This window comes from Sinocyclocheilus rhinocerous, unplaced genomic scaffold (assembly GCF_001515625.1).
Source record: "Sinocyclocheilus rhinocerous isolate Xijiao unplaced genomic scaffold, SAMN03320098_v1.1 scaffold1435, whole genome shotgun sequence".
NCBI lineage: Eukaryota > Metazoa > Chordata > Actinopteri > Cypriniformes > Cyprinidae > Sinocyclocheilus > Sinocyclocheilus rhinocerous.
The window spans coordinates 623,827-635,599 of record NW_015644861.1 but is presented as its reverse complement, the minus strand read 5'-3'; the positions used below and the strand labels follow the sequence as shown (position 1 = coordinate 635,599).

Here is an 11,773-nt window from a genome sequence, read left to right as displayed (position 1 = left end):
GATTATTACGTTTTGAATATGGATATTTTTCTTACAAAAACGCATCGATTCGCTACAGGAGGCCTTTGTTTGTCCAACTGGCAACCCGGGGTGCCGAAATACAATTGGGTAAATTGGCAGTGGGCGGGTTTCACAAACCAAAACAGAGACCGACATTCCCAGCCAGAACGCACATTTCCAAAGGAGAATAACTGACTGTAGCATTGTTTTTCAGATAAACAAGTATGTTAACTTAGCATGTTTCTTAAATATCTGCAAACATATTATGGTATTTTTATGCTTTAGTAGAGTCAAAAAAACTTACATACAGAACCTTTAATTATCTGAACGTGCTCCGCCCGAACTTTGTTAATAAAACATAATAAAATTATTTAGTCCGTTTCCGCCAAGGAATAAATAATAAAAAGGTAATTGTGACTTTTTTTATTTCACTAACTTGCCTTTTTTTCCCCCTGAATTTTCTAGGAATTTATATCTCTCAATTCTGAGAAAAAAAGTAAGAATTGCGAGATATATAAATAATTTTTTCCTGAAATTCGGAATTGTTTTCTCTGAATTGTGAGTTTACATTTCACAATTTGTTTTATTTTATTTTGTGTGTGTGTGTGTGTTTCTGCCGTGGAATGAAACTATGAGGTTGGCCAATCATACCAGAGGTCATTTACATATGGACATTTGAAAGGTGCAGTAGCCAAAAACAGTCAGAGGGTCAGAGAGAGGCTGGAAAATGTAAAATGATGACTGTTTTCTGTGTAAGAAACCTTGACTAACATCATAAGTGAACTTCAGGGGGAAATTGAAATGCTTTAGAAGTGTACAATATGGCCCCTTTTAAGTATTTTGACAGTTTATACATGGTAATGATAGAAAAGAGCTAACCGCATGAAATTAACCACAGGTTGCTCTATGAATAAGTGGAAGCAGCTCTCAGTGAGGTCCTAGAGGAAATGTGAGTCACATGATTGTGACATGTTTGAAGTGATAAGCAGTTTTTGTTTGCAGATAATGATTGGTTACATTATCTGGTGTCTCTTTGTAGTATTTTTTTCATGTTGTGAATCCACTTTTTAATTAGCTCATTACCTCATTATGGCCTTATTAAGATCAAGGTGGTTAAATAAACAAGCCCTCTCTGGCTCTCACATGTCATTGTTGAGAATCTATCGCAACATGCTTTTGATTAGCAAAAAAACGAAAAACACAAAGCACAGAAAAACAAAGGAAACAGCCCTTATATGGAGTCTGCACTGCGGGCAGCTTGGTGGGGTTTGCTGTTGCTTTTCACTGTCAGTCTAAAGTTTTTCTATCATCAGCTCTGACTGCTGAATCTGATTCTCCATATATTTGGAATGACACTCTGCCATACTACTCATAATAGGAATGAGGGGTGCAGGATATGTACTGTACACAGTCTGGGGGACCTGATTTGCCCATATTTGCAGTATACATCAAATGAAATCTGATATGAACTGTAAGCTGTCTCAACTGTAATCTTAACATCTAATTTGTGACTCATTTCTTGATTGTCATGTTGATGTCAGTTGACTACCAAACGTTAAGGCATTTTTACTCAAGCTTGGATTATAAATAGAAAAAAATATCTCTATGCTTTGACATGCTTGCATCATATCTCGATTCCTCATTTCATCTTCCCATTGGTTGCATGTTCAAAATAGCATACTACCATACTGCTTTTACTATCGCTGCAATATACAGTATGCACATTTTCTGTATGTATAGAATGCAGGGATGCAAGCTTGTATGCAGTGAGAATGCTGTGCATTCTTCATTTCAAACTCATCCTCTGTGTGTCCACAGGTGGGGACTGTGGGTGAGGACGAGGAATGGAAGGTTCTGTATGAGATAGACAGTCCACCAGCCTCAGACACTCTGGAGATTCCCAATCTCATCCCCTTCACTCAGTACAGGTGAGCCTTTCGCTCCTTTCCTGAATGGAAAACCACTTTCCCATCAACCTAGCAGGGTTTCTAAGTACATTTCAGCTGTTTATGTCCTTTCAATATTGACCAAACACTCATTATACTTCCAGCTCTCCCTGCGTTATGCATCTCTCCAGCTATTTTTTTCACTCATCGTTCAATTTTTTTTCATCTTTTCTTCATTCGCTCTCTCTGTCTTCCTCTCACTCCCCTTTCTATTTCTCTCCTTAGTTGATTTTCTCAAGGTCCTGTGGAAAGATTGGCTTCTGATTCTCGGCACACTATCTTGTCCTAAAGGGATTACAGATGATCAGAGGCTGTAGAGATCTGTTATCCTGTCCAAAATCCCCCATCCTCCCGCTACTCAAGAGCAAGATCTGGGAATTAAAAACGCTGTTTTTGTCTCTCCTCACTTACATATTCCTTTCAGGTTCAGGATGAAGCAGGTGAACATTGTGGGTTCGAGTCCCTTCAGTCAGCCTTCTCGTATGATGCAGACCCTGCAATCTAGTCCAGATGTGGCCCCGACAAATCTCATAGTAATTTCCGCAAGTGAAACAAGTCTAAGGATTCGCTGGGAGGTGAGAAATGGTCACACACACACATAGTCAAGTTTGCACCAAGTACAGGTTTTCTACATGTAAATGTGATTTTGTGTTCTGTACTATACTGTAAAAAAGTCTGGGGTCAGAACGATTCTTTCTTTCTTTCTTTTTTTAATAAATTAATACTTTTATATGTAGCAAAAATTGATTCAATTTCTGTAAGAGCCTTGTGACTAATTTTTTTTTTTTTCCCTGGGAGCTTTTCCTATACATTCCCCCAAACATATGCCATTTGTAAGAACCAAAGAGCTTAAAAAGGTTCTCCAGTTGCATCGAAAGGAGGTGGTTCTGGACATTTGTTGTGAACTTTATCTTAAAAACTGGAGCTCTCATAAGAATCTAGCCATTTACGCACTCTCAAACACATGCAGAGGTGGCCACAAATACTGTCTGTTGCGCTTCTGTGCGCACACTTTATAGGTGAGGGATATACTGGAAGAGGTTGACAGCTTATTTTTCCTGTCCGTTTTTTGCTATCACAAGCCACCAAAATCCCCCATCCTCCCGCTACTCAAGAGCAAGATCTGGGAATTAAAAACGCTGTTTTTGTCTCTCCTCACTTACATATTCCTTTCAGGTTCAGGATGAAGCAGGTGAACATTGTGGGTTCGAGTCCCTTCAGTCAGCCTTCTCGTATGATGCAGACCCTGCAATCTAGTCCAGATGTGGCCCCGACAAATCTCATAGTAATTTCCGCAAGTGAAACAAGTCTAAGGATTCGCTGGGAGGTGAGAAATGGTCACACACACACATAGTCAAGTTTGCACCAAGTACAGGTTTTCTACATGTAAATGTGATTTTGTGTTCTGTACTATACTGTAAAAAAGTCTGGGGTCAGAACGATTCTTTCTTTCTTTCTTTTTTTAATAAATTAATACTTTTATATGTAGCAAAAATTGATTCAATTTCTGTAAGAGCCTTGTGACATTTTAGTAATAGCTGCTGAAAATTCAGCTTTGCCATCACAGGTATAAATAACATTTTAAAATATAAAATGTATATTTTTCACAATCAGAGTGAACCATCATTTTGACCAAACATCATAATAGTTTAATGCAGGATCTAAAATATGGTATGAAAAAATTATCTTAATTAAAAAAAAAATTCTGTTTCCAGACTTTTCAGTAAAGGAATATTTTAATATTTTCACAATACTGAATTATTTTCATTTATATGCACAATGCTACATAATGTTGCAATAACCTGGCAAAATATCTGCATTAAATTTTTTATGAAAACATTTTAATACATTTAAAATGCCACCCAGGACTTTTTTGATGACAAATTTAATCAGTTTTTAATCGGTTTATTAAAATGAACAATTTATAATTATTCACAAATAAATCACAAAAAAATGTAATGCTATTTTTTGATGATGTACATACATTCATCATTAAGATTTTTTTAGTAGTTTTTGAATTACTTTTCAGTTCTCCTTTTTTCCCCTCTCACCTTTTCAAAGCCTGAAGAGCGATCGAAGAATTGTAGTTGTAGAGGCACATAACATGAAGGCTGTCATTACATAAGACAGGACTAAAAAAACGGCTTCTGCAAAGCCTCCCCTGGTCGTAGTAACACATTTGTCGGGTGTTGGTGCTGAAGAAATGACCCTCAGGACATAATAATGCTTAATGCAGTACTTCAAAAGCGCTGAAAATGAAAACGGTGACCTCTAACCCTTTTTTATGGATAGTCATTTATTACACTTATACTAAAACTTCTATGTAGCTGCCATAAAATAAAAGGTTATACTTTTACCGCTCTTCTGTCATTTACCAAGCGACCCAAGTTTCTTAAGTGTTAATGTCTTTAATGAGGAGAATTTACATTGGAAGATGTATTTTATGAGGAGTTGCTGTGGAAATGCATTGACCTTCAGAAGTATTTAGAAAGCAACACTTATTAGTTTTGATTAACTAAACCATTCTGGTGTTTCAGCACAAAAACCTGAGTCTTATTCACTAGCCACTTGTAATCCAATTTAACCAAACTGAAAATAAACCAAAGCGAAGCAAGCTCATCAGAAAGCTCATCAAAATGCTGGTCGCTTGTTGTAGATAGACTAACACTTAAATTGATTATAGATGAATAGCTTTTAATGATTTTTTATATCACATCATATATCAAATCATGATGTTACAAGCAACTAAAGATTAGCAGCTTATCATGAAGACCATAAGAACTCACACATTGATTTGGGCCATGCCGATGAAGTCACTCGCATCAGCATTCGTCAACTAGCCAAAAGCATTTTAATAGAAATGCTTTCAAGCAGTCAACGTACTGAAGCTGTGAACATCGTAAGGTTTTAAGTGTGCATTAAAGTACTAGGCGAGTAACCATGTGCGAACTCTTGGCATCCAATGCTGGAAAATGTCTCCGAGCCGTGTGCCAACGTGAAGCTGAAGCAGGCGTGGGACTGAACTGCATTACAGCCAATTTGAAATGTCATTTAATTTATGTTTATGAGGAGATTAAGGAACTTCCTTTCTGTTTGCTGCACACAATTTGATGCTTGTGAAGGTTTTCATTCATCCAGATCATCGTAGAACTTAGCCACCGGGATATGCCATGAAACATTTATTTCCAATTCCTGTTGAGTAAAATTAGCGTGCAGAAAATTAGTTAAACTTTTTCAGCCCTTAAATTTCGGTACCATACCAATACAATTGCCCAAATGTGTTTGGGCAACTTAAGTTAACCTTTTTTTTCTGTTTTTATACACTACTGTTTAAAAGTTTGGGGTTGGTAAGATATAAGATGTTACCAAGGCTGCGTTTATTTGATTAAAAATATAGTAAAAACAGTAATATTGTGAAATGTTACATTTTAAAATAGTTGTTTTCTATTCGAATATATTTTAAAATGTAATTTATTCCTGTGATTACAAAGCTGAATTTTTAACATCATTACTCCAGTCTTCAGTGTCACATGATCCTTCAGAAATCATTCTAATATGCTGATTTGGTACTCAAAAAACATTTCTTATTATTATCAATGTTGAAAACAGCTGTGCTTCTTAAAATAATGTGGAAACAATGATACTTTTTTTTTTCAAGATTCTTTGATAAATAGAAAGTTTAAAAGAACAGCATTTTTTTTTTATTATTATCAATGTTGAAAACAGCTGTGCTTCTTAAAATAATGTGGAAACAATGATACATTTTTTTTTCAAGATTCTTTGATAAATAGAAAGTTTAAAAGAACAGCATTTTTTTTTTTATTGAAATCTTTAGTAACTAAGTTTTTTTTTATTGACACTTTATCAATTTAATGGGTCATTGCTGAATGAAAGTAATAATTTCTTTTTTTGAGGAATATTACTGACCCCAGACTTTTGAACCATCTTGTATCTATCTAATTTCATTGCATTAGACAACAAAATATGAATTATTTTATTTTTTATAAGTTACAGATATATTATTTTTGGGAAATGTTTTGTTTAGAAAGTGTGCAGGAGTGCTATTTCTATTTTATTTAATTTTTTAATCTAATGCAATGAAATTCCTATATTTTAAGTGCCTGAAGTGTTCAGAAATGTTGAGGACACTCTATATAACTTTATCCTGTCACACAGTTTGTCAACCATTTTACATAGCATAATTTTTCTATAGCACTTACAATCCAATTCACAGCTTTTGGGTCTTATTATTGATGTAGGTTTATCAAAGTCTCTCCCGCCCCAAAGTTTTTCCTCTTCATCTTTTGTAGCCGCTTCCAGAGGCAGCTTATAACGGAAATCCTGAAAGCGTGGGTTACCGTGTACGTGCACAAAGAGCAGACGGGCTTGGCCTGCCCCGGATAGAGACCGTTTCTGAGTGCCTCTCTTGGGAGGTGACGGTGGAGGGACTTGAGGAGTGGATGGAGTACGAGCTGAGTATTCAGGCTTTCAACGGCATCGGGCCTGGACCCTGGAGCAGTCCTGTGCTGGGCAAAACTAAAGAGTCAGGTGACACAGCAAAAGAACTTCCCATAAAACATACTTGCTTTAGAAGTAGCTTCTCCACTTTTGATTTTTACAAAAGTAACGATCAAAATAAATGATAAATGAATGATTAATGTCATGCATTTGAGGAAAAGAAACAAAATAGTTGATGTTTTGTACGGTATGTAACCAAATGAGTTATGTTAATATAAGCATCATTGTGTTATGGTCAAATTTCCATTTTATAAGATGAATAGCATAAAATATAAGACAGATATTTACATGAAATTCTTATAAAGATATGTCAGTTGATTTTTAGATTAATGCCACAAGTTGCTGCGTTCCTTAGTAACTCTAAACAAGCTACAGTTTAGGTGCGCCCTACTAGCCGATTTTTAGTCGTAAGCTTCATTTACATAGCCACTGGAGCCTCAGATGGAGTCTGTGCCCGAGGCCACATCTCTCAGCGGGTGGGTGTTAGCTGCTCCAGCGACTCCCTGCTGAGTTAATGATCCTGTCGACCCTTAGACAACATCTAGAAAGTTTGAAATGATCAGAGGCAGCTGGTGAGGTGGGCACTTGTGGCTTTGGCAGTGAGCACTTACAGGTTTCAAACATCCGTTTCTCCATGAATTTTCCTGTTGATTGTGAAAATTACATTCTCCCTGCTCTCATCCATGCTAGGCTGCATGGATGCACAGGGAGTTCATGCCCAGAACAGAACCATACCGCCAATCCAAACCTTATGCTAATTGTCAATCATATTTGACGATAGTGGTCCTGACAGAAACTATATAAATTTCCACAGCTTTTTCATTACCTTTGCAGATTTTATGTTTTCCAGTCCTGGAAATCACACTTTTGAAACCCTACAATTGTTTTCAGGAGTGTAAGGATCCTGCAGTTAGCTACCTCACACACTGAAGAACCAACAAACTTGCTGTGAATCATTTTTCTCAGCAAACGTTAAAAACCGCATATTGCAAACACAGTTCTCTTACACCTAAATAACTAACAGAATAAAGCCCAATTCGGACGATAATTGTTTCTCATGGGAACGTAAGTTATTTTCAACATTTGCTGGGGTTAGTCTGTGATTTTATTGCTGTCCGAATCCAGAATGTCAGTGTTTTTCTCCCACCACCTGAGTAAAAATCCCCAGCCTAATTGCCTACTGTTTTTTCCCTTTTTTTTTTTTTTTGACAAAAACCAAGGTTGTGTGGTAATTTAATTGCATCCGAATCCACATCTCTGAGTTTACAAGAAGAAATCAATTCAAAAATCACTGTTTAAATCCTTTTTGACCACTGCCGAACACCGTACAGGAACTGTTGCACTTCACTGTAATTTGCATGCATATTTATTACTGAAATGCTGGAAAGTATTTACAAGAACAATATTTCATGACTGCTCCACCACAGCGAGTGGGAGCTGTTAAAAACAAAAAGAAGAAAGAGAAGAGAAGCATGTAAACATTGGAAATGGGTCATTATTATGGCAGCAACAGGTATGCAATATCATTTTAAAATGTGTAGTATATACAATTGTATATATACAAATATAAACCAAGCAGCTTTATGTTTACCTTATGTAAATAAGAGGATGCATTAACTTATTTCGATGGACACATCCTTGGTTACAAGGTACGGTTACTATATCAAAGAGAATGCTTTAAGACCCTTAAAATCCCCCACAGGTTTGGCTGGAGAGTTCTGCCTGCCAAAACACTGCAGAAGGGTGAATTTCTACTGTATATGGATACATCTGACTGGAATTTTTTTATTAGCAGTGCTTGTTTAGGAAGATATTTTAATGAATGTTTCAACATGCAAATGTATTTATTTATTTAGTATATACAATGAAGTGGTCCAGTATTTTTAAAACATGATACCTTCATGTTTATGATGACATAATTATAATTTTGGGGTGAATTATCCCTTTAAACATTTTTCAGTCAGACTGTCAGAGAGTGAATTAGCATTTTTTTTTCAGCCCCTCTGCCATTTTTGTTCAGACCAGTTATATATAATATACAAAATCATTTAGTGGGCTGAAATTTTTGTCAAAACTGTTATTATTTCAACTGTAAGGTTGTTTAAATCATAGTTTCTATAGTCATTTTACAGTTTAAGATGTTATCATAGACATTGCTGTTCTTTCATGAAAGTCGTCATGAAATGAAAATTCAACTTAATTTGTAAAAGCATGCTATAGATCTTATTGTGAATGATTCATATTTCATTTTTCAAAATGTTTTGACCTTGTAATGTTTAATCAAAATGTCAACCTCGATCTTGTGGCAAAATGACAGACTTCTCTCCGGTGATGCATGTCGGACTTCTCAAGTAATTTAGTCAGCGTAAACCCTGTTCTTCCAAAATCAATAGCAAGCTCGCATTCAGATTTGCCTCTTCACTGTAATTTGCATGCATATTTATTACTGAAATGCTGGAAAGTATTTACAAGAACAATATTTCATGACTGCTCCACCACAGCGAGTGGGAGCTGTTAAAAACAAAAAGAAGAAAGAGAAGAGAAGCATGTAAACATTGGAAATGGGTCATTATTATGGCAGCAACAGGTATGCAATATCATTTTAAAATGTGTAGTATATACAATTGTATATATACAAATATAAACCAAGCAGCTTTATGTTTACCTTATGTAAATAAGAGGATGCATTAACTTATTTCGGCTAATCTCCACATTTTTAATGACATCCATCATTTTGAGAGATAAAATGCAAGACAGAAAACCATTTCAACTATAATGCATCAATTTTCCTATTTTTAATTCATTTTATGTACAGCAGACAGTTATGTGACTGGCCACATGAGCAGCGCGTTCCTGGGTTCGTAGGATCACAGAACTTGCTTCTCCAAATGTGCGTCTGAATCCATGAGTTTTATCACTGAGGTGCCATAAAAAATTTATTTTTTACAGATGTTCACATGAGAAACGGTTACCGTCCGAATAGGACTTAAGAAAGCGTCTTTGTCGCTTCGTTTAGCAAATGAAAATCTTTTTCTCACTAAGGCTGTGCATGAACATATGCCGGCAAGCCTTGAAGGAACAACTATACATCACACACAATCAGAGGGTAAAGTTGCCCCTTCAAATTGTTTCCTAAATCAGTCCATTACAAAAGGTTATGCTCATGCGGTTCTCCTGTTCTTATTTCAGCGAAGCTTCACATGACAGGGAATCATAGAGAAATGTCAGAGGATGTTGTTTAAGTTGTCAGCTCTCTTCCATTTTTAATCAGTGCATGTGACAGACTCCAATAGAAGAGAGTGTGATTTCAGCAAAAAATAGTCAGTAGATGTGAAACCCTGACCAAAATAAATAGTTTTGAGTCAGCTGGTAAGACATCACCCTTAGGCTAATGAGCTGTATTACTTGGTGGAATTGTTCATTCGCATTATTATTAGACATAATTGGAGTCTTTTATCTTATTGTTGTTCCAATATGATGAAAAACAGCCTTTAAGTGTTGTAAAATCACTCTAACACACAGCCTTGAGTAGGTTTTTGCTTTAGAATAAAATGACTTTTCATATGGGTGTGTTTTCAGTTCCCTCTGGTGCCCCAGAAAATGTGAGCGCAGAAGCAATGAGCTCCACAAGTATATTGGTCACCTGGGGTTCGGTCCCTGAACACCAGAAGAATGGACACATCCTTGGTTACAAGGTACGGTTACTATAGAAAATTCAACTTAATTTGTAAAAGCATGCTATAGATCTTATTGTGAATGATTCATATTTCATTTTTCAAAATGTTTTGAGCTTGTAATGTTTAATCAAAATGTCAACCTCGATCTTGTGGCAAAATGACAGACTTCTCTCCGGTGATGCATGTCGGACTTCTCAAGTAATTTAGTCAGCGTAAACCCTGTTCTTCCAAAATCAATAGCAAGCTCGCATTCAGATTTGCCTCCATCCAATCATCAACCAATGGATTTTGTCAAGTCCCTGGCAGTCCATTAAATATGAATATACATTACAATATGGAAGAAAAGATCTATTGCTGTTAACATTTAATTGCAACTTTATTGTTAATATATATATCTATATATATACAGTATATAAATTTAAAAAAAAATTTTTTTTTTTGGAGGAGGGCTCTTTTGATGTGGGAAAGTAAGAAACCAAGCAGAACAGCCTAACAACCACATAGCAGAACCAATCAGAAGCTTCGTAGCAAAAAAGAATATGCAGTACACTTCTCCACATCTAATGTAATGCTTGTATCATGCGCCAAAGGCACTTTGTACCACATAGAGCTGTTGATACACACATCTACAAAAGTTTTTCCTCATGCTTTAATGCTCATACATTCAGCCGAACTTAGTTCGTATTGTGTTCATTTTGAACACATCTATAAAGTATGTGAAGCTATTGAAACCCCTGTGCACTGTTGCTTGTATAAGGCTTTCTCAATTTTCTGCTTAGGCTGTGTAGAGTGACATGATGCAAGATCATGAAATTGCTGAAACAGTTTTTCCTTTTACACACTGTCGGAAGAAGCCAATTGATAAAATGCTTAGATGGTAAAAAGCGGGGAGGAAATGAAATAGCACAATTAATTATTGATCACTTCTGAAGTCAGGACCCAAGTTAGGCAAAACTTGAACTTGTTGGGTTTTTTCTTAATTTTTATCTGAAGAAACAGTGATGTTTGCACGTGTAAAAGATACTGAAGTGTTGTGAGCGATTGCGGTGTGGTTGCCTTCTAGCCCAAGTCAAATGAGCTCATCTCTACTGTACATCTCTATTGCAATGGACACTCTGTAAAGTTTCAGGAGTGACAACCACATTTATATATGGTAGTAAATCTCCTAAATTACCATTAACTCACCTTCGAAATTGTGATGATTGACAGCATGGTTACTATAAGAACAGTCTGGCGTCTCGTGCATTTGGTATCCACTATTTTTGACCAAAGTAATATTACAGCGACCAAAGAGATTTTAACTAAATCACCATTGACAGAGCCTTCATGCTTTGTGTATGCCTGGAAGGTCCACTTATTTTGGTATGTGGCTTATTTCCAAGATAAAATTTATTTATCTTATTTATAAAAGTTTATTAGGTGTGCTCCGATCAGGGTTTTTGAGGCCGATCACCGATCACAGAAAGCAGTATCTGCCGATACCGATCACCAATACCGATCTTTTTAAAGCCTTCTTTTTATCATTTATAACTATTTATAGTGATACTCCAATCAGGATTTTTAGACATTTATTCAGGACCTGAATTAAATTTTTGAAAATGGGGGGAATTCCTCTCTTAGGTGTCTCTTGTG

The 11,773-nt window shown here is 36.1% G+C and overlaps 1 protein-coding gene across 1 annotated transcript in view; it reads left to right on the top strand.

The window, feature by feature from the left end:
- The window catches only part of LOC107758841 (protein sidekick-1-like), a 95,037-nt gene that overhangs the window by 48,385 nt on the left and 34,879 nt on the right, over nt 1–11,773 (top strand). Inside the window, exons 19-22 of the mRNA XM_016576670.1 lie at nt 1,819–1,928; nt 2,371–2,521; nt 6,257–6,494; nt 10,044–10,159. Coding sequence (XP_016432156.1) covers nt 1,819–1,928; nt 2,371–2,521; nt 6,257–6,494; nt 10,044–10,159 — 615 coding nt within the window. The remainder of the gene's footprint in view (nt 1–1,818; nt 1,929–2,370; nt 2,522–6,256; nt 6,495–10,043; nt 10,160–11,773) is intronic.